The sequence below is a fragment of the Lissotriton helveticus genome, chromosome 11, assembly GCF_964261635.1.
Source record: "Lissotriton helveticus chromosome 11, aLisHel1.1, whole genome shotgun sequence".
Lineage (NCBI taxonomy): Eukaryota > Metazoa > Chordata > Amphibia > Caudata > Salamandridae > Lissotriton > Lissotriton helveticus.
The window spans coordinates 35988815-36014352 of NC_136072.1; the positions used below are offsets into that span (position 1 = coordinate 35988815).

A 25538-nucleotide genomic window follows, 5' to 3' on the forward strand; every position below is an offset into this window, starting at 1 on the left:
AAGAACCTGAGCAAGGGTGAGCATCTTGAATTTCTCCTGCTTCAGATAAAAATTCAAGATCCTGAGATCCAGGATTTGACGAAGTCTGCCATCCTTCTTGGGAATCAGGAAATACCGGGAGTAGCATCCCTGACCCCTTTCCTGCTCTGGGACCACCTCTATCGCACCTTTTCTCAATAGAGTTTGGACTTCCTCCTGGAGGAGTAACAGATGTTCCTCTGAGCAATACTCCTGGCAAGGAGGGTAATTGGGAGGGAATTCCCGAAAGGGAAGGGCATACCCAGTTTCTACGAGATTGAGAACCCAAAGATCTGATGTAACCGATTCCCAATCCCGTAGAAAGTGGGTAAGCCGACCCCCCACTGGGCCTACATGATCCTGAATGGAGGATCTAGGGCTGCTTCTCTGTGGCTGGGGGGTTGGAGGAGGAGGAGGCTTGACGCCCTCGAGGACGTGCCCTCTGTTTTCCCCTGTATGACCTATACAAGGTATTCTGCTGCTGCTGTTGTTGTTGCTGCTGCTGACCTTGTCTATAAGAACGAAAGGACGAGCGGCCAAATCCTCTAAATTTCCTGACCGTAGAGCCTCTGACCTGAAGGCCAAGAGATCTAGCAGTCGCCCTGCTGTCCTTGAATCTCTCCAAGGCCGTATCTGCCTTTCTTCCAAAGAGCCCCTCACCATCGAAAGGCAAATCCAACAAAGCTGACTGCACATCAGCCGAAAAATCAGACGACTTCAACCAGGCCAAGCGCCTCGTGGCAACCGCCGTGCCCATGATCCTTGCCACAGAATCCGTAGTATCAAGCCCACTTTGGATGACCTGACGGGCTGCCGCTTGAGAATCAGACAAAGCTTCCTCAAAGTCTTTTCTGCTATCCTCAGGGACCTTAGGGATTAATGAGCGCATAGAGTCCATAAGAGCATGAATATATCTGCCCATAAGGCAAGTGGCATTAGAAGACTTCAACGCCATACTAGCCGAAGAGAAAGTCTTTTTTGCAATTTGGTCCTGTCTCTTGGCCTCTATGTCGCCAGGCACCTGTGGAAAAGCACCCACTGATTTTTTAGAACAAGCGGCCTGAATAACCAAACTCTCAGGAGAGGGATGTGAAGATAAAAAAGCAGGATCCTCAGGAGCCACTCTATACCTCCTAGCCACACTTTTTGAAACTGCAGGAGCAGAAAAGGGTTTTTTCCATACCTCCATAATGGGATCTTTCAAAGCATCATTAAACGGTAGTATCGGCTCCACTGCCGAGCTTGGAGAATGGAGAACCTCAGTCAATAAATTCGACCTAAATTCGACAGTAGGCAATGTCAAACCCAAAAGTCCTGCTGCCTTCTTCATGACAACATGATATGGTTGCACATCCCTGGAGGGTGCATCAGGTCCTGAAGGCAAAGACCACTCCGGAGAAAATTCGAGACCACTTGCCTCTGCTAGGTCCTCAAAACAACTCCTATCCAGCTCGCCCTCCTCCACTTCAGAAGAAGACCCATCAACCCTCTGCTCATCAAGAAGACGTTGAGCTTCTCTCCAAGATCTCATTTTAACTCGAAGTGCAGTCGAATCCAACGCCGAATTCGACGGCGTCGGAGCCGACTTCGGAATCGAATCCGAGGGCTTGGAAGGATGCTCCATAGATTTGCTAGGAGTCGGTGACGCCGGAACCGGAGTCGTCGACTTCGGCCGAGCCGGCGTCGATATCGGCGTCGACCTCGGTGGAGCTTAGAACTGCCACAACGGAGTCGGGGCTGGCATAAAAGGTGCCGGAGCATATGAGTGAGGAACACCCAAATTAAAAGCCATGGGACCCATGGGACCCGAAGGTGCTCCAGAGGGGTACCATGATCTCGAGAAGACACCATACATCGCGTTTAAAAACGCAGAGGGGTCCTGACCTGGAGTCGGGAATGGAGGATGCTCAGGCCGATCTCGAGGCAGGTTTGAATCTGTCTCCTCAACAGGATTTGAAACCGCTTCCTCAACAGGAACTCCATCAGTGCCATCTGGAGCCGGAGATGGAGCCGGAGACGGAGCCGGAGTCGGATCCGGAACCGGAGTCGGAGAATGGACCATCGACTCCGAAGGCGAAGCCTCACCTTCTTGATCCGACACTTGCGGAGGAATTACTTTTGACTTCATCCTCTTGGGAAATCTCGATCTAGAACCAGACTTATCACCTGAATGATGACGGGATCCATGCCTCCTCTTCTTATGTTTTTTAAGAGAACCGGAAACGTGATCAGACGAAGACTTCGAGGCCGACGCCTCTCGAGACCTCGACCTGGATCTCGACTTCGATCTCTTTTAACTTTACTCGCCTTTAATTTGGCCACAAGAAGTTTAGATTCTCTTTCGCGAAGAGCCTTCGGATTCATCTTCTGGCATGAAGAACATCCCTCCACGTCGTGATCCGAACTCAAGCACCAGATACAATCCTGGTGGGGGTCCGTAACGGACATCATCTTCCCACATTCTCTACAAGGCTTAAACCCTGTCTTCTTTGTCGACATGACAACGGTAGCAAAGGGTCAGAGAATGGAGAATCGAAAAAATATTAAGTAACAATAAGCTATAAGCTACAGAGTATCCTGAAACCGTTAGCGTCGACGACGCGGAAAAAAGGGAACTGATGTCATCACGCCGGCGTGGGCCTATTGTAGGAGTCGGTGACGTCAGCGGAGTCGCGAGCGAAGTCGTGTCTCTATGACGTCCTAGTCCACGTCGGCACGAGGCTACAAAAGAATTTCCGAATGTGGCTGACGCAAATGGATATTCACAAGGTGAGGAATCCACACGGCAGATGTATCTATCAGAAACAGCACTGACTTCGACTGGTTTGTACTTAAGCCCGAGGTCTCTCCAAAAACTCCAAGGATCTGCAGGATCCGTGGACCCCTGAACCCTGGGTGCGTAAGAAAGAAGAGCATGTCATCTGCGTATAGTGAAACCCTGTCCGACAGTACCGAGGTTCACTCAAACCTGCGCAGTAGGAGGTCCTGCCTTTCCAATGTGTCCAAAGGCTCAACTGCCAAGGCAAATAATAAGGAGGAAAAGGGGCACCCTTTTAATACCTCTGAAGATAGGTAATTGGTCTGACTGTGCCCCCACCACTGGCACTGAGGCAGTAAAGTCTGTGTAGAGTAGACAAATATATGTGAGAAACCCCAGACAAAAGTTGAGGGCCTGTAAAAGAAGGAACGGGTACTCCCAACTGAGCAAATCAAAGACTTTATCCATGTCTTCTAGTAATATGGCAGCGGGCGGCTGAGCTCTGATGCTCTTGGTAGGGCATTGTGGACCCGTCTGATGTTATGGCATGTGGAGCTGTGTGGCATGATGCCAGCCTGATCAAGGTGGACGAGATCAGATATGTTTGGGATGAGATGGTCCACAAGAATCTGGCTTCTATATTCAGCAATGATATAGGTCTATAAGAAGAGGGGTGTTCAGGGAGACGCCCTGGCTTATAGAACACCATGATTGCGGCATGTCGCCAATCCGTTGGGAGGACCTGTGACTCAAAGGTCTCCTGCAATGCCTTCAGCAAGTATATTCCTAATTGAGACTGTATAGTTTCGGGAATTCATAGGGAAACCAGTTGGGTCCTGGGACTAGGCCCCCACTGATATATCGTACACTGTGTCGCCTGCCATGTCGACTGTGCCTCATTCAGAAGCAGTTGGTGTAGTTGCTGTTGGGAGAGAATGAGTTTATGACTAGCCCGGGCTTCACCCCGTCTCTGAATTCGGCCTCAGAGGTCCTCTGTAGGGTTTACAATGCGCATCGCTGCATCGTCGCTCTCTGGTGCAGAAACATATATCTATTTCTATCAGTGTGGGCTTTAGGGCTTCCCACAAGATTACCCCACTAAGGGCCGTGCCTGCATCGGATGCCAGATAGTCTGTAATCCCTTAGTATAATGTGGTTCTGGAAAATGAGTTACGTAGCTGCCAAGGCGACATGCGGCTACAGACAGCGGGTCTCAGATGCCCCATCTGCAGCTGAAGGTTAACTGGGGAGTGATCGACAGTCCTTGTGGTACGATAAAAACTGCTGTGGTGCTATGTATTTGAGGACCTGGAAGAAATAAAAAATCTAATTGAGAAAAGGACCCGTGAACCATGGAGAAGAAGGTATATCCCGATTCCTACGGGTAATAATATCTCAATATGTCAGTCCATCTTAAGGAAGCCACCTCCATACTCCGGTGTGGTCCTTCCACCTGCCATCTGTCTTCTGGTGCCATGATGTTGTTCAAGTCCCCCCTTGTCACTGACGGCCCATCTGGTAGTTCCCCCCAGAGGTGTAAGACCTTGTCAGCATGGCTTATCCCAGGGGTGGGGGGAGTAGATACTGCCTAGCATCAGTTATTCCCCTTATAGTGATCCTGTCACCAGTGCATATCGCCCACTCAGGTCTATCCAGGTCTTGTTGGCCTATATGGAACCCTGAGGTGGATCAGGATAGCTGTGCCCCTGAAACCCCGAGTGAACCCAGAGTGGAAGATCCAAACAAACTCAAAGCTGACCAGGCATGGATACACATGAAACCTGCGTTAGGTTTCATGTGGGCGTTCCGGCGCAGGGTGGTCATTGTGTTGCAGGAACGCCTCGTAAACGTGGCGCAGTGAGTCACTTTTACATCCATGCTATGTCAAAACCCTGTGCCTGCTTGAAGTAGGCGTAAGGAGTGACGCAGCATGTTAGGCATAGGGTGCCCCTGAGCATTGCTGGAGCTGCGTTGCGATGGCGACACGACTCCAGCAATGCGCCGCCCTTACGCCACAGGATGAGACACACATCACCCTATCCTTGTACCACGGTGCGCCACATTGTAAATGTCACGCATTTGTGGTGGCAGAGGGAGGGAATTGGGTGACGCATCTTTTCTAGTGCATCCCTGCTAATTTGCAGAGATGTGCCAGAACTCGGAAATCTGTCCCTGGATTTCTAGACACAATTTAAACAACCAGCTGCTAATCTGATCCTTCTATATAAGTTATGTCGCCCTCATGAACTTCCACACCCCCATGCCGCCTTCGCCTGTCCATTTTGTGATGATGTTGTACAACGACACAGCATCAAGCTGTCTTGATCTTGAGGAAAGCTTTACCAGAAACATGTCTACCACATTCATTTTTAAAGAGGAAAACAAATTCTGTTGATCATGAACCAAATTTTCTGTAGAACCCTTCTCCCCTTTTGAGAGATCCAATCCCTTAGTTTAGCTGCATGAATATTTATCGTTTTGTTATTATTTTCAGATAACCGAAATAAGTCGTCAATATTAAATATTTTCGTGTAGTTTGCTGCATAATACTTCCTCTATCTTGAAGTTTTTCATATTGTTACTTAATGTAGTGGTCTATTAGTGGATGTTTTTTTTTTAATTTCATCCCTCCATCTTCATCAGTTTATAGATTTAAATCCCCCCCACCCCCCTCCCCCGACCTACACATTACTGCTTGGTATTCCCTGTGTTCCCAGGGGGTTACTAAGGTTTTATCTTTACTGAGACATTATTCACCCATTAGAAGCCAACATACCCAACGAGGGATAAAATCAATTGCCAGAAAAGCTATAAATATTCCTAAAAGGATTCTTTTTTTTTGAGATTCTGTATTGTATGAAAACTACATCAGTTATTATTCATTCAGGTGCACTGATGCTAATTTTTTTATTTTCAGATGGCATTACGTCTGGTTCCCATATTTACACAGATAACATGAATATTTGAAATGAAAGTGACTAACCTTGCACTCTGCATCTGTGCTGTTGAAAGCAAATATTGAAGACAAAACCAGAATGACAGTTCTTTTTGGGATATTAGCTGATGAAAGTAATTTGAACATATTTAGTGACATGAATTATAAAAATGCAATGTATTTTCACAAAGCAGAAGAAGAAAGCTGACATTTAACCTTAGCCTATTTTGAGCTATTGTGGACTTACCTTTACTAGCCACGGGAACAAAAAACGAGCTTTGCTCTGAACACGTTTCTCCCTCGTACCCGGCGGGGCACGTGCAGATCTGATCCGCGCAGCGCACGCCCGAGAGGAGACACGTGCCTCCGTTAAGGCAGGGGTTCGAGTCGCACTCTGAAGAGCAGCAAAAGGTCCCATTTCCTGCAAAAATGCAGCATACGTCTGCTTAGGTTTACGGTTTAAAAAATGGATAAACAATGACATGAAAAACAAGCACTGGCAAAGCCAATCAGTCCCAGGTATTTCTTTAAAGAAAGTTTTGGAAAGAGAAGGCAGGAGGTGGAGGGGAGAAGTCAGGTGCAAAAGCAGGGTACTCATGGTATCCCTAATTGATGTATATGGTGTGTCCAATAAGTGAGGTTTCAAAATCTCCATGAATTTAACTCCCACAGGGTTTTCAAGCATGAGTGAGTAGCTCACAGATGGAGCTCGAAAATTTCAACGCTCTACTATTCATACCTATCAAGAATACTCTTATTATCCACATCATCACTGAGACTTCAATCCCCTATGGTTTGTTTATCCATGGTTTATGGATAAATATAGGTAAAGTTAGCAAAAAATAAATATGCATAAATACAGACGGAAATGACAAACGCACAAGTTACTACTTGTGTAACGATATATCTGTAAGAGACATTAGTTAGTGATAGATTCCTTACCTTAGAATATCCTCAGGCGTCAGACTGGATCCGGAAAATTTTACGTACCAATACCCCTGCGCGCCGGCAGGCGTCGTCCGCGGCTCCGCGTCCGTCGTCGGCGTCGTTAGCGCCGGAATGACGTAGTCGGAGTACTTAAACGCCGCCCATGCGCGCTGACGTCAGTTCTGATACACAGCTTTTCCGCGTCGGATACGCAGAGCCATGATAGAACCAACACTGGTCCCATGAAACTAGGGCCCTGAAAGGGGATGACCTTAACCCTAGATATCGGTTCGCAGGACGGGGAGGATGGGTGGGTCGGTAAGGAATCTACCACTAACTAATGTCTCTTACAGATATATCGTTACACAAGTAGTAACTTGTGCATCTGAAAGAGACACGTTAGTGATAGATTCCTTATCTTAGAATAGATACCCCAGCAATACCAACCCCGGTGGAGGGTCTGCGAACCAATAATCACACCAGAAAGTCCTGGAGGACGGAACGGCCAAAGAAGCCATCCCTCCGGACTTCACTGTCCAGACAGTAGTATCTTGCAAACGTGTGCAGCGAGGCCCACGTACCTGCCTGGCAAATGTCCTGCAAGGGCACACCCCGGCCCAGGGCAGTTGTAGTAGCCGTGGCCCGGGTGGAAAGAGCCCGCAATCCAACCGGGGGCTTCTTTTTAGCCAAGGAGTAACATGCCTGGATACACACGATGATCCACCGCGAGATGGTCCGCTTGTGCACCGCTTTCCCCTTCTTAGCACCCACGTAACCAACAAAGAGTTGGTCATCCACCCGGAACTGGCGTGTGCGATCCAAGTAGAATGAAAGCGCACGTTTTGGGTCCAGACGGTGGAGCTGCTCTTCCTCTTTAGAGGGATGCGGTGGCGGAAAGAAGGTGGGCAAGGTGATAGACTGCCCGATATGGAAGGCCGTGACAACCTTGGGCAGGAAAGATGGCTTAGTACGTAACACAATTCAAGAAGAGCGGGATGCACACCATTTTTATGTAATCATTTTTCACAGTTTTTATCCATCATTGATAAGAATGCGTGCAGATTGACATCGAGCCTTGCCCTGTGGCCCAATAATGTAGACAATAGGGTAGGATGAGGCGACCTCTCGCCCCAAGTCAAATGCACAGCGAATTGAAGCCTTCGTGGCTTTTCACTAGTTAATCCATCATGTAGTCCTCTGTAATCATTTCCACCAGTATTTAATTCTGTTTTTTTAACTTTACATTCTCTCCAATTTATTCAGTGCTCCACACACGGGATCTGTTGCCAATTTTCCAAGTTTCTCATGCATAAACTGTGCCCATCCGGACCTCTTGCTCAAACACGACAGTTGCACAGGTTCGTTCCACGCAGTGTTTATTTAAAACCCAATGCATTTCGGGGCTGAAAGCCCCTTCGTCAGGGGACACTATAAAGTAACAACAATGAACACATGTCACTATTACAGAACTCCATACTAATATAACATTGATAAAAACAGAGAACCTGCCAGGTGTTGAACCACCAGGGTCACGCCCTGCTGTTGCAGCCACTGCCAGAGGCGCAGAGCCTCCTGGCAAAGGGTCCACGACCCCACCCCGCCCTGTTTGTTGCAGTACCACATGGCGGTGGTGTTGTCCGTGAACACCTGCACTACACTCCCCCGGACAGAGGGGAGGAATGCCTTCAGTGCTAGACGGATCGCCTGCAGCTCCAAAAGGTTGATATGGAACTGGGACTCCTCCGGAGACCAGAGGCATCTGATCTCCGCCTCTCCCATATGGCCTCCCCAGCCTTGGAGGGACGCGTCCGTCACAACTACATGCTCCGGCTGGGGAAGGGAGAGGGATCAGCCACTGACCTAATCGCGGTCCGTGAGCCACCACTGCAGCTGTCTCGCAGTGCCCTCCGAGATCAGGACATGGTTGGAAAGGTTGCCTTGATGCTGGGCCCACTGAAACTTCAGGTCCCACTGCAGAGCCCTCATCCGCCACCGAGCGTGATGCACCAGAAGGATGCAGGAGGCCATCAGCCCCAGAAGCCGCAGCGTCAACCTGACCGATACCCGGGATAAAGGCTGAAAGAGTGGAATCATAGCCTGAATATCCCGGACCCGCTGTTCGGGAGGATAAACCCGAAACTGCGCCGAGTCGAGAACCGCTCCGATGAAGAGGAGCTTCTGAGAGGGGCACAGGTGTGACTTTGGCACACTGATGGAGAACCCCAGCTGATGCAGGAGGTCTGCCATCGTCTGGAGGTGGCTGACGACTGTCTGGGGTGAGCCCGCCTTCAACAACCAGTTGTCGAGGTAGGGGAAGACTGAAACCCCTAACCTGCGCAGATGAGCTGCGACCACTGCCATCACCTTTGTGAACACCCGTGGGGCACTGGTAAGGCCGAAGGGGAGCACGGTAAATTGAAAGTGCTTGTGGCCAACCATGAACCGCAGGTAGCACCGGTGGGCCGGCAGAACGGGGATGTGGAAATAAGCGTCCTGCAAGTCCAACGCTACCATCCAGTCTTCTGGGTCCAGGGCAGCTAGGACCTGAGCTAGTGTCAGCATTTTGAACTTCTCCTTCCGGAGGAAGCCGTTGACGTTCCGTAGGTCCAAGATTGGGCGTAGGCCCCCTTTGCCCTTCTTGGGTACCAGAAAGTAGTGGGAGTAGCAACCACACCCTACTTCTGGCCCAGGAACATGCTCGATGGCCCCCTTGGCCAAGAGGGACGTAACTTCCTCCTGCAGAAGTCGCAAATGATCCCCCGATACTCGGTGGCATTGCGGTGGCATGGCTGGAGGGGTCGCCTCGAAGGGGAGGGAGTAGCCCCTTCGGACGATTTGCAGCACCCACCCGTCCGACGTGACATTGCGCCAGTGGAAGAGGTGATGGCGAACCCTGCCACCCACTGGCGTCACATGGGCCTGAAAACACGGACTAGGAAGGTTTTGAGGCAGGTGCTGCGGAGGGCGGTGTGAACTGGGCTCGCCGCTGTCCCCGACCGCTGTTACGGCGATTTCCTCAGCCACCACCGCGCTGCTGAACATTCTGCGGTGCGTGGCTGGCAGCTCATGTGGGGGTGCCCCTTCCGTGGCCACGAAAGGAGCGAAAGGCACCCGATTGCTGGCGTGGGGCCGAGAGGCCCAAGGACTTGGCCGTGGCCCTGTAGTCCTTAAAACGCTCAAGCGCATGGTCTGCCTTGTCGCCAAAGAGGTGACGGCCATCGAACGGCATGTCCAGAAGAGTGGACTGGACATCGGCCGAAAAGTTGGCGGTCCTCAACCAGGCGTGGCGTCGAACCGCCACCGTCGTTGCCATCGCCCTGCCCAGTGAGTCCGTGGTATCCAGCCCACACCGGATAGAATATCGCGCTGCATCTCGACCCTCCGCAAGGGCTTGGGCGAGTTTAGACCGGACCTCCTCCGGGCATTGTGGCAGCACGTCCGCGACCGTATCCCACAGGGTGTGGGTGTAGCGGCCCTAGAGGCATGCGGTATTGACAGACCGCAGTCCCAAACTCCGGGACGAGAACACTTTCTTCCCGAACTGTTCATGCCTCTTGGATTCCCAATCTGGCGGGGCCATCGGGCATGCGGTCTGGGAAGTAGAGGCCTGGATGACCAAGCTCTCGGGGGAGGGATGGGTGGACAAAAAGCAAGGGTCGCCCGGAGCCGGACGGTAGCGCCTGGCCACGTTCCTATCCACAGGCGGACCTGAGGCAGGCTTGGACCAAGTGCCCACAAGAACGTCACACAAGGCCTCATTAAACGGCAGCAGTGGCTCACTGGAGCTTGCCTGCGGTTTAAGGACCTCAGTGAGGAGGTTAGTCCTCATGGCCGCGACGGGGAGCTCAAGGTTTAGGGCCTTGGCCGCCCTCGTCAACACTACACTGTAAGCAGCCCCCTCCTCCGTAGCCACGGTGGGAGGGGAGACAAATCCAGTGTCTGGCAAAGTGTTAATACCACTGTCCTCCCCAAGCTCATATGTCCAGTCCTCTTGAGACTGGCATTCCTCTGTCAGAGGGTCAGCAGACCCCTCCCAATCACCCTCGTCACCCATCTCCTGTAGAACAGGGTCAACAGACGGGGCCTCCTCATGGAAATAAAAATCTCCAAAGGCCGTCGGAAGCGGCGCCCAGCGGCGCCGTTCCGGCGCCAGAGTAGGACCGAAGGGAACATTGGCACGGCGTCCACAAGGGGCGCCAGGGGCGACACCCGCGGGGCCGGCGCCGGTGAGGTCGTGAAGTCGACCGGCGACGACCCGGATCCGGAAACGGATCCGGTGAGGTCCTGCGGCACCGGAACCGAAGTCGCCGGCGGCACCGGGGCCGAAGCACCCGACGGCGTCGCGGCCGAAGCACCCGACTCGCTAGGGCCTCCAGCCGGGGCCGCTGGGCCCGAAGGCACCACGGGACCCGGCTAAGGAGGGAGGGACCTCATGGCCATAAGATACCGCTCAACCTCCTCGGGCGGCGCGCCATGCCCAGGGACCCGAAGGTGTGGGGCATGTGGCGACACCTGCGACTCAGTCACCCGAACCCCCGGCCGCATCGCGCGAGCGTCGGGGTTGGTCGGAGGAACAATGACGCCTCTCCGACCTCTCATGCCTCTTACCTGAGGACTTGGATCCCGACAACCGATGTCCGCTCCCGGAGCTGCGAGGACTCCGACCCCGCGACCGGTCCCTCGACCTCCCGTGAGACCGGGACCTGGACGGCGCGGGACCAACTGCCGGAGCTCGAGCCGCTTGCGGGACCGCTCCCGCCTAGCTTTTGATGTCAGGGCCCGGCAGTCGGAGCAGGTACGGTCGTCGTGGTCGAGGCCTAAACACTTCAGGCACCGGCAGTGGGGGTCGGTAACCGACATCAGTTGGTCGCATTTGGAACAGGGTTTAAACCCAGGCATCCCTACCGGCACCGTCGGAGTCGAAGACTCGAGTAGAAAAAATGATCAAAAAGATTGAAAAGTTTAGTCAAAAAAGACTAAGGGGTAGAGCTTCTCCGGATCTGCGCTAGCTGGCGCGGAAAAAAGAAGAACTGACGTCAGCGCGCATGGGCGGCGTCTAAGTACTCCAACGACGTCATTCCGGCGCTAACGACGACAACGACGGACGCGGAGCCGCGGACGACGCCTGTTGGCGCGCAGGGGTATTGCTACCCAAAATTTTCCAGATCCAGTCTGACGCCTGGGGATATTCTAAAGTAAGGAATCTATCACTAACGTGTCTCTTTCAGATAAGTAAATACTAAGAAACCGGGACCCCTAATCAAGAGTATGGGGAGACACTAAGCCCACTCTTACCATATTTGATAGTACTAGTAACAACTTGTCTGCTAATACACAGTAATGCTGTCTGACAATTAAACAACACTCCAAGTACCCGTAGGTGTCGAAATATCCACCAACTGTGGGCCAAATAACATAGCATCATGGTAACAACTAAATAAATAGAAACAATCACTGGCAAAGATAGTCAGTCTGTTTTAAATGTGTCAACATATAAAAACCAAGGCAGTCAGAGGCTATTTATACAGTGTTTTTTAGGCAGCCCACTTCTTTCGGAGCCTCCTGTATGTAACCTCCATTTTTCATTACTCAGGAATAGGGTGCCGATGGTACATTTGGGAAGGCTAGGGAACTGAAAGTAGCAGAAACAGACGCTTTTTGAGTGGAAACAGTCACTGACATTTGAACCACAGCAATAGAAGAGTTGCACAGAGCTATGACACAAATAGTATATGTGCATTTGTGCATGACAGTGTTTGGATACGTTAACATGTTAAAACAAGACCTTATAGTTTTTTCAATGTTTCTTGTCAATTTATTTGAGGTCTTTAGATTTATCTATTTTCATCTCTGTTTGAGCATGAACAAGGTACATTAAGGTGAGGATTCTGAAAGGATTAATAAAGTTGTCGAATGCTTTAGTAGGTTGCTCTCTTATTGGAAGGATTTGGCAAATGTTTTGTTTATACCCAGTGGAGTTTGAAATCTCACAGGAACATATGATCACACCTGAACGTGAGTTGATCAGAGTTATAACTAAGGGGGACATCACTAAAACTCTGCTGCTATGTGGGACAGGTGAGATGTTCAGCCTTAATGATTTAGATGTGTTTTTAATCTCCAGAGAAAGGAATTAACGTGTGTTCATTGAATTATTTAGATTACTTTTAAGGTAATATTAAGTTATTTACCAAAATAATGTTTCTTTATTAAATCGTAATAATATAATTTGCATGAAATACATTTGTAATGCATCTACAATACATTTATATAACATAGATATATCTATTTTTTCAAAAACAATATTTCACATTGTCTTGGGTTAAAACAGTAATAAAAAGTATTTCTGTTTTTTACAATATCATCAATGTTATTGAGACTGGAGATACAATAATACATATAACACCCACAAAGGTTTGCACTAAACCCAGTGCTAGTTAGGCTACAGTTACAACTGTAAATATGTTCATCTGCCCCGTACCCAAACATATGTACTAAGCCCAGTGTTAGTGAGGTTAGAGCAGGGTTCGACTTGGCTTAAAGGGCACACTGGGCATGTCAGATGGGCTGGTCATTGCTTGGGCTTTTTCTTGGTCTGTATTATGGTCTGTTGGGTCAGTTTTTACTGTTATTTCCCTTTTATTACCACACACATAGCCTGCAGTAAGCACAAATAGATACCGGCTCCTATATCTTGCAAAACAAGTATACAGCATGTCTTTACAGTTATAAAATTCCAACATTTCATCATTGATGCAGCATCAGTAGAAACATAGAAACAATGTTATGAGCATATGGTATCTTCTCTTAAAGCCACCTCCTCATCTTTCATCAAAGCCCTTTCTGGAGACACTCTCTCACCCCTGCTCACAATTTAAACACCACACTCACCCAATGTTTTGTTCTCAAGAGCCTGCAAGTTAAGCTAGATCCTTTTCCTCCTTAAGAAATTCACCATCCATCCTGATGATCTACCCAACTACGAGTCCATCACCCATTAACCATTATCAGTAAGGTCATCAATTGAAGCCTATACGTAAAATTACAATATCACATCAAGGCTCACAAGCTCCAGTTGGGCTTCAGATCATGCTGCAGCACTGAAGCAGTCATTTTCCAATTTGTAGATGAAAACATCTTGACTTCAGATAAAGATAATATCTGGCACTATCAGACTCCATAAATATCATGAACCATCTTATTCTCATCCAAACGCTGACATTAAAAATAGGACTCACGACCAATGTCCCTCACTAGTCATTCACCTACCAGCCCAACCAACATTAGTTCATCCATTTATTAACCTTAGCAGTGATAAGATTCAGATGCTAATTCTGCAAGGACCATTCACTCTCTAGTCCTTTATGTCACTGAAACCTAAAATATTATCTTTTACCTTGATTCAGCCTTATCCTCTGGACAAGTTGGATATATGTTGACTGGCTACTCTTCCTCCTATTCTCTGCTCTTATAGCAATGTCCTGCCCTTGTGCAAGTTTCTTAAACCTGACTCTGGCAGCTTCCTAAGCCAACTGGTCATGGTTAGCAAATTTGAATCAATGCCAGGATACCCCAAGGGGTATCTGATCATGCTCCATTCTTAAGTCTGCTGAGGACCCCAGCTCCCTTTCTAACAAACACAAAAATGGCAGAGCATCTCAACACAGTCACTCATCTAAAACCCAAGAAATCAATAAGTATCCCATCCAGATTTTGGTTCAATAAGAACCTTAATGAGGAGAGACAACAACTTAGGCTGGTTGTAAGAATCTGGAGACAACAACACTCACTGGCCCATCTCCCTCTCCTCCTAGCTGAATGCCTAAAATACAAAATAAATATCTACAGAAAGAAATCCTCTATCTTTTGAACCCAACTTGACCGCCCAGAAAAAGAACTGAAGACCTTTCCGACATCATCAAACTGCAAACCTCCTCTTTCCCTCAAAATTCTATTGATGACTCTGCTAAGCATGATGAAGAGTTTGGCAAATTTTTCTCAGAAAAAATGACAACATCAAATTCTCCCTGGACCGCACCACCTCTTCAACCCCTTCTACCAATGTTAATACCAACACTATCTCACCGCCAATCAATAGTAGTCCACCAAAACACACCCCCAGTGAGCCAGAACACCAACCACAATCACATACAACTGAAAATCAATGCAACCTGGTACAAGTTTGAAAATATTACTCAAGATGAAATTGTTAAAACACTTGCAATCATAAAGCCAGCATTGTAACATTCGGACCCTCTTCCCTCTACTCTTGTCAAAAATCTCAGGAACGTCATGTCCTCAACATGGAGTAAAATCATTAACTCCTCCTTATCTATTGGCTCCATGCCTAAAACTTGGCCAAGTCACCCCTATCAATAAACTAGATGCTGTCTCAAATTACCTTAACAATTACAGACCAATAACTAATCTTCCTCTCCTAGCCAAGACTATTGAAAAATGTGTGCTCTCACAACTCAACAATGAGATCAAAAAAGTCAACCTACATTATACCTTCCGATCTGGGTTCAAGAAAGGCTGCAGTTTGGAGATTGAAATCCTGAACATCACTAACGTATTACATAGATCTCTGGAACATGGCCAGGCCTGCCTCCTAATCCTCCTCGACCTCATTGCGGCCTTTGATACAGTCAACAACAACATTCTCTTAAACACTCTCTCACAGCCTGCAGGCATCAATGGCACTGCCTTTCATCTGTTTGCCTCATATCTGGACCAACGATCTTTCACAATCAAATTAAACAATTCCACATCACCAGCAGTACCAGTCCCACAAGGTGTCCCCCAGGATCAATCCGATCCCCTGAATTGTTCAACCTCCACATGGAACCCCTTTGCAGTGCTCTTGAAACAAGACAGAATTGGCTATCATCTCTATGTAGATGACACCTAACTCCTCATTAAAATCTTGTAATATAAAAAAATCAATCACATAACAACACTCTTTCCATGGTGTAAGTGTGACTGAACAACAACCAACTAAAGCTTAAATCCAACAAAACAGAACTCCTACTCATCCAACCAAAAGGAAAGTCCTATCCTATCCATAAATGTCTTGACATCCTAACTGCATTAAACTGTAAACTATCTATCTCCAACTCTGTTAAGACACTAGGGATTACACTTGAGCATGAAAGACCATATGAATGCTTCAGCAAAAAAGTGATTTCTACACATTGCAAAAACCTTAGAATAATAACGCAACAATCACTGGTGCCCATAAAAACCACCTTATACCTAATAAATCCATGCTCAACACAGCGGCTAGACTTGTCTCTGGGGAGAGCCACTATGATCACATCACTCCCGCACTTAAGAAACTCAACTCGCTACCAATCGAAGCAAGAAGCATATCCAAAACTGGCTGTATATTCCACAAAGCTCTCTAAACTAAAAAACTTAACTACCTTGCCAACCAACTATTAAAAGCTGGCTGAAAGATGCCTCTGTGAACCTCAAACACAATACTCCTGATTCTGTCTAAATTCAAGTAAGAAAAAAGAATTACCCGCTCCTTCTCTGGGAATGTGTCTAGAATTTGGAATGCTTTGCCATAGGATCTACATGACAATCATGACACTTCAGAAAATAATTCAAATGACTTCTTTTCAACAAATACATGAACTTGCCTTGATGCACTCCCCCCTCAACCACCAAACAGCCGGAACTTCACTACCTCTGGAACTAATCTGTTCATTTACTCCTCCTACCCCTAAAATAACCTTTTATTACAATCTCCAAACTAGATCCTTCATCTATTTCACCAATTGTTGTATATTATCACCCTGCATCCCTACTATTTTTTTATTGTGTATTCCTTATAAATGTTACTGTGCAAGCACTCTGATAACTTCAGGGCAAGTTGACGCTATACGAAACTCCAAAAATAAATAAAAAATAAATTGATGAATTCATACACCCATCCATCCATGTATATGATCTTTTGTAGATTCTAGAAACACAACGTCACCTGTCAGAGTACTCTACAGAATCATACTGTCTGATATCAACTTCATCCTCTCTGTGGAGCCATTTGGCTTTCCAATCGCCGATGACAGCATCAGGGATCACCAATATGCTGACCACCTACAACTTTCCTTTTTGAAACTTCTCCGTCCTCAAGCACTGCCTGAACCTTATTCAGTCCTGGATGTTCAGCAAATCTCTGAAACTCATATCCACTAAGGCAGACTACTATATGTTAAACAACAATTGAAATCAACAGCTTCTCCAAAGCTGACTCAACCTGATTCAGCCTTCATCTATCACCCAGTGCCAAATCTTTGAATTCACCCTTGAGACTGAACTTGCCTTCAATGAACACATCACCAAGAAGACCAGGATAGTGCTAGCTCACGTTACCGGAGAAAGTGAAAGAATTCCTCCTAGATAGGGACCTTAGAACTGCCAACCAGACCTTTGTACTCTTACATCTAGATGATGGCAATGTAATGATCCACAGCTTCCCAAACCCTAGACGAGCACCAATGAACATTATCTCACAGTTGCACTAATGCCACACCCAGGGCTCAAAGAAATTGCCTGTACCACCGCCAATCTTCTTCAGCTCTTGTAACCTCCCAGCACCATCTTGAGGACCAGCACCATTGTCTTCAAAGCCATCAAGATCAACACTTGTAGTTCCCAAAGGATCTCATATCCAATGTGTTACCAGGACAGTCAATGACACCCATATACTCATGTACTTCAACCTAAATGTTTTTTCAGGTCAGGAAAGAGCTGAACGCACATCTTTTCAAGGGCGATAAATATAATTCTGTAAATGTCCCCCTTCCCATGCAGTACTCAACAGCCTCCTTCCATTGCTGTTGGAAGATGCTCTCTGATTTCTACTTCACATTTGGCCCTGTAGCTGTCCCTGGCTTGTTTGCCATATATAAATATGACATACATACATTGTCTGTATATCCACCTGGCAAATACAGAAAACCATTTAGTCACTAAAGTAAAATATATAGTTCTATCCTCCCACACTATTAAGATACTAACTGTTGTCATTGCATGATGCATTCAACTAGTTTACCAACCTCCAGCATGTTTATGAACTCACCAAATCAGTTCACGTGAATCAGGGCACGCAAAGTATCTGCGTACAGAGATGCAACACTATAAGCCTGTCTCAACACTATTACACTTGAAGCAATATAAACTATATAATCATGCTACATGGGTTCATGTGACTAATTATCTTGCAATCTTTGGGATATCCCTATATACATGTATACAATCCATCATTGTGCAAACTCAATAATATACCTGGCTATTGCTAAGCAGTTTATCATCCACCCTCCCCAGGATAAGCAAACCATCTTCCTATCAGGATGCACCTGGATGCTGGTATACAATTTCTTATCTCTGCCCTCAACAGGAAACTACAGTATTATTAGTATTCCAACAATCTCAAAAGTATTACTGGATACTGTTGCATGGTTATTCATTGTTCCATCATCAGGGTATGCCTCAATGCTTTCTAAATTCAATCATCCTGAAAACCACAAGAGTGTTTGAGTACTAAAGTATGATGCATGTTCTCCAGGTTTTCTATTAATACTAATTTAGCATCCTGAATTAAGTCTGATTAACTTCATTAATTGCAAAAACCAAACAGGCCCTATGATACTGTGGTGCTAATGAGGGTTCCAAAAAATGTTTATAATAATGCAACAGCATGATTATTATCCAGCCAGGATGCTTACTTAAGCAGATGATAGGCACAATGTAAGCAAATTGAATAAAATCTTTGGAAATGGCGAAGGACCACTTTCTAATTGCTTAAATCCCTGGAACAGCATCTTGGGCAGAGTGTTCCTTGTGCTGGAATTTGTTCTGCAGGTGTTGATTAAGTCCACCTTCTGAGAAACTCTACAGTAGCCACACCTCTACCAATGTGTGCTCTGAAGGCTTGATTAGAGGACACTCCCATTAAAGAGTCTTCCTATTCAGGCCAGGTCTGTTGAACATTTAGCTCTACTATTAACAGTTTGATGTAAAGACTTTTACTGCACTAAATGCAGTGCAAGGAGGTATAAAACCCATACATTTCAGAGAACCGAGAAATCTGAAAACATATTTCATGGCTGCCTGTAAAATACAGATTTTATCGTCCAAATAAATCTGAAGAGTTTCAAATCCGCCAGCACTACTTGATTGTGTTGACTAAATTATCTGGCAAAAAATGCAAATTATGGGACAAAGTCTCTGGCAGCATTATTTTAATCCATATCTTCCAGAAAAACATGTTTTGGTGAAAAATGCAAATTTTTCAAATAATGTAGCACATGTTGTGGGAAACATTGTACATTCTTAGTTGTGTGGTAAACATCATTGCCGCGAATGCACTGACCCTCACCTTGGCTCCTGGTTTTATAAAAAATGTATTGAAGAAATATAAACAAAACCAATACATTTTACCTCCATGTGTCTGTTTTTAAAGGCACTTTAAAGAAACCCATGTGGTCAAGCCAACTACCCTAATATAAACATGTAACATAAAAACTACCCAATGGTGAGCATGTGTAATGCAATCCAATATTGCCATCTTGGGGTTCTGGTGAACCTCAATGACAATATTGGACCGTATTACACAGTTACCTGTTTTACATCCTTTCTCTCTCTTTCACTCTCTTTCCCACAGTCACAAACCTCATGCCCTCCATCACACCTCTAGGGTTACCTTTGTATCCAGAGTTGCAGGTGCAGGTGTAACTTCCAAACGTGTTAGCGCAGGTCGCGTTTTGATGGCATGGGCTGTTCGAGCATTCATTTACATCTCTGCAAAATAGACCTAAAGAGCAGGAAGACAGCAGGGGTGTAAAACAAGGGGATCAAATAAAAACATATCCAGGAGGCAAAAAAGAGCACACAAACATGATCATGTATGTGGATGTAACAATCGTCCAATGTCACACTGAGGACTTGCATGTATTCAGGGAACAAGAAATTATGTCAGGGGAGATAACTCCTTCTGAACACAGACACATGCTATTCCAAGGTGTAGCAAAGGGGTTTGAGGTCTAACATACCAGGCAGACTTATTTTCTATTATTCATATCAAGAATTAAATTCCTTTATCTCCATGACTAAACAGGCAACACATTTGTTTCCATTAGCAACATAAGCTCAATAATATTTATTTACCAGACATGAGTGGAGTAGAAATATGAAGCTGTATATTATCTATCTCAAGTTATTCCTCTTTTCTGAGTATAAAATAAACACTGGCAAAAACAGTGAGTCTTATTTCTGAAAAGGCTCATCTATTGGCTTTGCCAATGCTTGTTTTACTATGGCATGCAAACACAAGTGCCATTGCACAGGTACAAGTATGACCAGCAATATTTCAATGGATTTTCTGTTGAAGATAACCCATACCAAGATGGCAGAAGATGCGAACGCTTGTATCACGAATCATGCCCAGGTGTGCGTCATGACACGTGCGTCCTGACAGATGGGTGCATGCGTCATGATGCATGGCAGACATTTTTATTTTAGTGTTTTAACATTGCAGCTTTATTAGAATGCTAAATTAAAATATTAAAACAGTGAAATACAAGTGTGGGTGAAGTAGAGCGAGAAAGGAAGCTAGCTAGCAGCACATTGCAGCATGTTGAGCACTTGTAGAAAGCACAACAATAATTAGGGACGCTGGCATGAAGCATTGGGGAGAGCAGGGTAGGAGGGAATGACAAAAGATTGCATGGGGCAGGTAGAGGAAAAAGCTGGAAAGAGGGTAAGAAAACACAAATATTCGAATGCAGTACTGAACAAAAAATAATAAAATTGTCCCCCCAAGTAGACAGTTTATGAATGCAACTCATCTAATCAAAATACTCCTGTGTAAGACAAACAGAAATATGGCAGAAAACCATTGAATCAAGAGCAAACAAATTAGATACATAACAAATCCATCCAATCATGAGCCATGGGCTGATCCAAAATCAACTCAAAGAATGTGTTATGTTTAGGAAAACAATAGATCTGCCTTCAGACAGCTAAACATGTGAGTAGATGCGATCTATAAATAAAAAGTGTGGGGGCGTGGCTTGCGCGTTATCCGGGATGGCAGACTAACGTCGGAGCTCTGACATCGGCCTCCGCGTTTCTTCTTCTACCGGCGGATTCACTTGCAGTTGCCAGTCTATGACCACGGATATGGGCACCAGAACTTGAGGTGAGCCCCAGCGCCCTCATTTTTCGGACTTTTAATGCTTTTTCAGCAAGATTACTGCCGCGACTGGGGTTTCTCAGTCCCGGCCGCCATTTTGCGTGTCTGCCGCGCATCACTCTCAGCATCTCTCTCGCTTCATGTGAAGTACTGAGACCTTCCCCTACAATGCTGGCACGCTCCTTGGGGATGTAATGGACACAATATACGCTGCTTCTCCTTAATATGCTGATTTCTGCTGGATTTTGCTGCGACCCGATTCTGGGCTTTCCGGACACCATTTTGTCTCCCTCAGTCCACGAAGATTTTCTCGGCATGGCGCAAAGATGCAGCGAAGACGCCACTTTCTCTCCTTAACCTCTGAATGTCTTTTCAGCAATTTACTTTCATCATTGAACTCCCCTCTTTCGCCACATTGGTTCTTTCATTCTTCATGGAGGTATTAATTTTCTTTTCAATGAATTTCCTGTCATAACTGACTTCCCGCCATTTTGTCCTCGCACTCTCAGCCTTCTACATGACTCCTCTCATATTTACCTCCCTGGCCTACATTATTTAGCCATTGGTGGCTACGCTTTTTGCTCAATCACTTCATTTGGCTCTTTCATGGGACAGCTTCGCAATTTAAAACTCTCCACAGCTACTAAAGTGCCTGCTTGCTCTGATTCGGATTCTCCTCTTCAGGATATGGATGAAACCACAGCGTCAAAGTCTGACACGATGCCTGGTGCTATTCCCAAATCCCATATTGGAGGCAAGGTGCCAACTTCTTCAGCCTCTACTAAGCGCCTCAAGAAAGACCCTCCTTCTCCTGGGAGTGCCTCATCCTCCTCTTCTATGGACCTCATCTTGGAGGAACTACGAGCCCTTAAGCCCTTTATGGAAGCAACCACCAAGACTCTACAAGTTATGCATGACAAATGGTCATCCTTGGACTCACAGGCTATCATCTTAGAACAATCTATGGAGTCTCTTCAAGTTTCTGGCTCTCATATATCTTCAATGCAGACTGAGATACTGCAGCTCAAGAGACAGACGGAGGATTTGGAAAGTAGAAATCGTAGGAACAACCTCCGCTTATACGGACTTCCAGAACTTACAGAAGGGTCCAACCCTACTACATTTTTCCAATCCTTTCTTTTGAAAATCCTGGATGCACCAGCTCTATCCTCTATCAATATACAACAAGCTCACCGCCTTGGTCCTAAAGTTTCTAATAAACCGAGTGGAGTTATCATGCTGTTTCTTCAATACACGGATCTCCTACAGGTTCTTTCAGCTGCCAAGCTTAAGAAACAAATTATATGGGAGGGTCATCGTGTTTATCTGTCACAAGATGTCTCCAAGGCTACCGCTGATCGTCGGAAGAAGTTTCTGGATATGCGCCCACAATCGAGGGCTCTCAACGCTCAATATGGTTTGCTTCACCCGTGTCTTTTCTAAGTTACCTACAAGGACAAAACTACCACCTTCGAGGATCCTGCTGCTCTTCAAGACTTCCTTCATCATCACAGAGCAGACACTATTGACACTTCCAGTCATGTTTAATTTGACTTGTTGGTATTTTTTGCTGTGCTGTTTCTGCACTCATTTTTTGTTGCTTCATATCTTGATGTTGTCTCATCCCTTTTTTATTCATCCTCTGTTTTGTATAATTCTGACTTCTTGTTTCTTCTCTTCTTTGTACTCAATATAATCTTCATCTTTTTATCTCTCATTTATAGATATTCCCTCTTTCTCACTACCCTGATGTGTCATATTGTTTTCTGTATGCTGTCTTTTTGGATTCCTGGTTGTGGAGGTCCGATGCCCGCTCTTGATGTTGTCACCGTCGCCTTCTGATGCCTCCACCCCGTTCTCGTTTTTCATTTTTGTGTTCGTAAGTATGTTCTTCAGTCGTCTTTCTTGGACATGCACTGTCTTCTTGCTCTCTTACCTATTTCTATTCTTTTTTCTTCTTCTTGCAGACTCTCCCCCTCTTTCTTTTTTCCCCTTCCTTTTTTCCTCTCTTTTTTTCCTCTTCTATTCTTCCTTCTTATCTTCTCTTCTTCTTCCTTGTCACTGACTATGCATTATTCTTTGTTCTTCTCTCCCTTTGAATTTAGCAAGCATGTTGTTGCTAGTTGTTTTCTTTTGCCGTTACATTCCGTGTTACGACTTGGAATGTTAAAGGATTAAATAATCCAAATAAAAGGCAACGGGTGTTATCACACTTAGCCAGACTTAAAACTGATGTTGCCCTCCTTCAGGAGTCTAATCTCTCGGAGACAGAGGCTTTAAAGCTTAAACCTTGTTGGGTAGGTCATGTTTTCTATTCTCCCACTGTTGACAAGAAAAATGGAGTTTTGATTTTGGTTCACAAAAAGTTGAATGTTTCCTCATTTTCTCATGAGTGTGATGTTAATGGATGTTGGGTTATTGTTAAACTGCTTATAGATAATATACCTCTTATTCTCTTTAATGTGTATGCTCCTACCAGAATTGATAGATCTTTTTGGCCCTCTATCTCTGACAAACTAGCCTCCCTCTCTGGTGATTACATTCTTTTTGGTGGTGATTGCAATCAAATTATGGACCCCTTCCTTGACCGTCACTTGAAAGTTGAATTTGTGCCCTCTAAGATGCATTCTCAATTTATCAAAACTATTCAGAATAACGCTTTAGTTGATATCTGGAGACTATGTAATCCTGAACTCAGAGAATATAGTTTTTTCTCCCCACCCCACCAATCCCAATCCCGCATTGAACATATTTTCCTCAGTTAATCTCTGTCCCAACACGCCATCCGTTCTGAAATAGGCTCCATTTTAATTTCTGACCACGCCCCTGTCCTAGTTGACATAGATCTCCTTCCATTTTCCCCTCATTCCGGCAGATGGAGATTCAACAACACTTTACTTCTTGACCCCATCTTTTGTTCTGAATTCAATACTTTTGCCACTGAATTTTTCCTTCTTAATCAAACCCCTGACTCTTCCTTTGTTATGGTTTGGGATTCTTTCAAAACAGCCTCTAGGGGTTTTATCATCAACTTTGTGGCGCGAGGGAAAAAACTCAGAGAGGTCAAATCGGCTCAAATACTCGCTGATATTAAACGCTTAGAACTCGCTTATCACTCTTCCAATTCGGAAGCCTCCCTTAAAGAACTTATCGATGCCAAAATTTCTTTCAATACATTTACAACTGATGCTGCCTCTAACCTCCTATTAAAATGTAATTCTCGATAGTATGGTGGTAGAAATAAAATGGGGAAACTTCTTGCTAACTACCTAAAAATTAGGAAAGAACGTACCAAAAATTTAATCTATAAAAACTTCCTCCGGTGAATCTCGATTTAAAGACAAGGATATTCTTGACGAATTTGTCAATTTTTACAAAACTCTTTATACCCCGGAGCACGTCAAAACCTAGACAGATCTTCTTTCTTACTTTCATTCCCTCCCTTCTCCTCCATCGTCCCATGTTAATTTTAGTTCTTTGGAATTGGACATATCACTTTCTGAAATTTCCCGCGATGTTTCTAAACTGCGTCACGGTAAAGCTCCCGGTCCAGATGGATTCACTATCGAATTTTATAGTCATTTTGCCTCTCTTCTCTTACCAAAACTCTTACTCCTATTACAATCTTTTCTTGCCGCGGGTTCTTCGAGCGGTTCCTTTCAATAGGCTTTAATATGCTTGATTTCTAAGGAAGACAAAGACCATTCTTTATGCAAGAATTATCGCCCGATCTCTCTGGTTAACACAGATATACAGTTATATCAGATAATACAATAACCGAATAGTGATAACAAATTCCAGATTTGTAATTATTATGCTTTAATTAAACCTATGCTACTGGCTTCAATTAATGACATGGTGCCGGGGATACTTTTGCCAATGACTTGTATCCCTTTAAGCGGAATATAGGAAGGCTAAGTTGAACTAACTAGCATTAAAAATTGAAACGATTGATGAGGTTTGTTTATAGAGATTATAGAATCTTAATGGTTGGTCTTCACAGATATTAAATGTATTTACTGTTTGCACATGGTGTAATAACTTATAAAGTGAATATCTATGCGCAAGGTATTGTATGATGTATTGGCTGCATTATAAGAACAAGTTAATCTTAGATTTTATTATTGTGTTGCAAATAGCTGTGGATGGAAGTATTTCAAATATTGCAATCATATTTTGTAAAGGAAATGGAATTGTTTTATGTCTCTTTTTATGTACATTTGTGCATTTTAACTAATGCGAAATAAAGATGATGATGAGGATGACTCGTGAATCTAAGTCCAGAATACACCTGGCATGCTTTTCCACTCAATTGCACTCCATTTTTAGTTCACATGCACATGTTAAGGCAATAGCCTGTCAAGAGCCCTTCCTTCTGTTTCTTTGCTCAACTCCCCCACATCTGTTATCCTCCCCTACTCCCCCCTCACCTTTACCGCAGAATCATAGGTCCCAAACGCTCCAACTAAAATGTGTAACTCAATGTGAAAAGAACACAATAGGTTGTACTTACCAGGTGTTGTATCATACCCAGAGGTATATGTTAATCTATTTGTGTCTGTTGTGCTAGATATCATCCTTATTGAAGTTGATCCTGCAATTGACATTGCTTCTTCTGTGTTTACATCAGATGTCACATTATAGGCTGTGACGGTGACCATGTCTGCAGACATGGAGGTAGTTGTCAGTCCTTTGCC

General features: G+C 45.4%; 1 protein-coding gene across 1 annotated transcript in view; it reads right to left on the reverse strand.

Annotated features, from left to right (window-relative positions):
- LOC144792164 (mucin-4-like) overlaps window positions 1-21158 on the reverse strand; it is a 95180-nt gene extending 74022 nt beyond the window's left edge. The window contains exons 1-3 of the mRNA XM_078667057.1: window positions 20993-21158; window positions 5959-6132; window positions 5760-5836 (exon numbers count right to left, since the gene is read on the reverse strand). Of these exons, the coding sequence (XP_078523183.1) occupies window positions 5760-5836; window positions 5959-6132; window positions 20993-21158 (417 nt within the window). The remainder of the gene's footprint in view (window positions 1-5759; window positions 5837-5958; window positions 6133-20992) is intronic.
- Between the last annotated feature and the right edge of the window lie 4380 nt (window positions 21159-25538).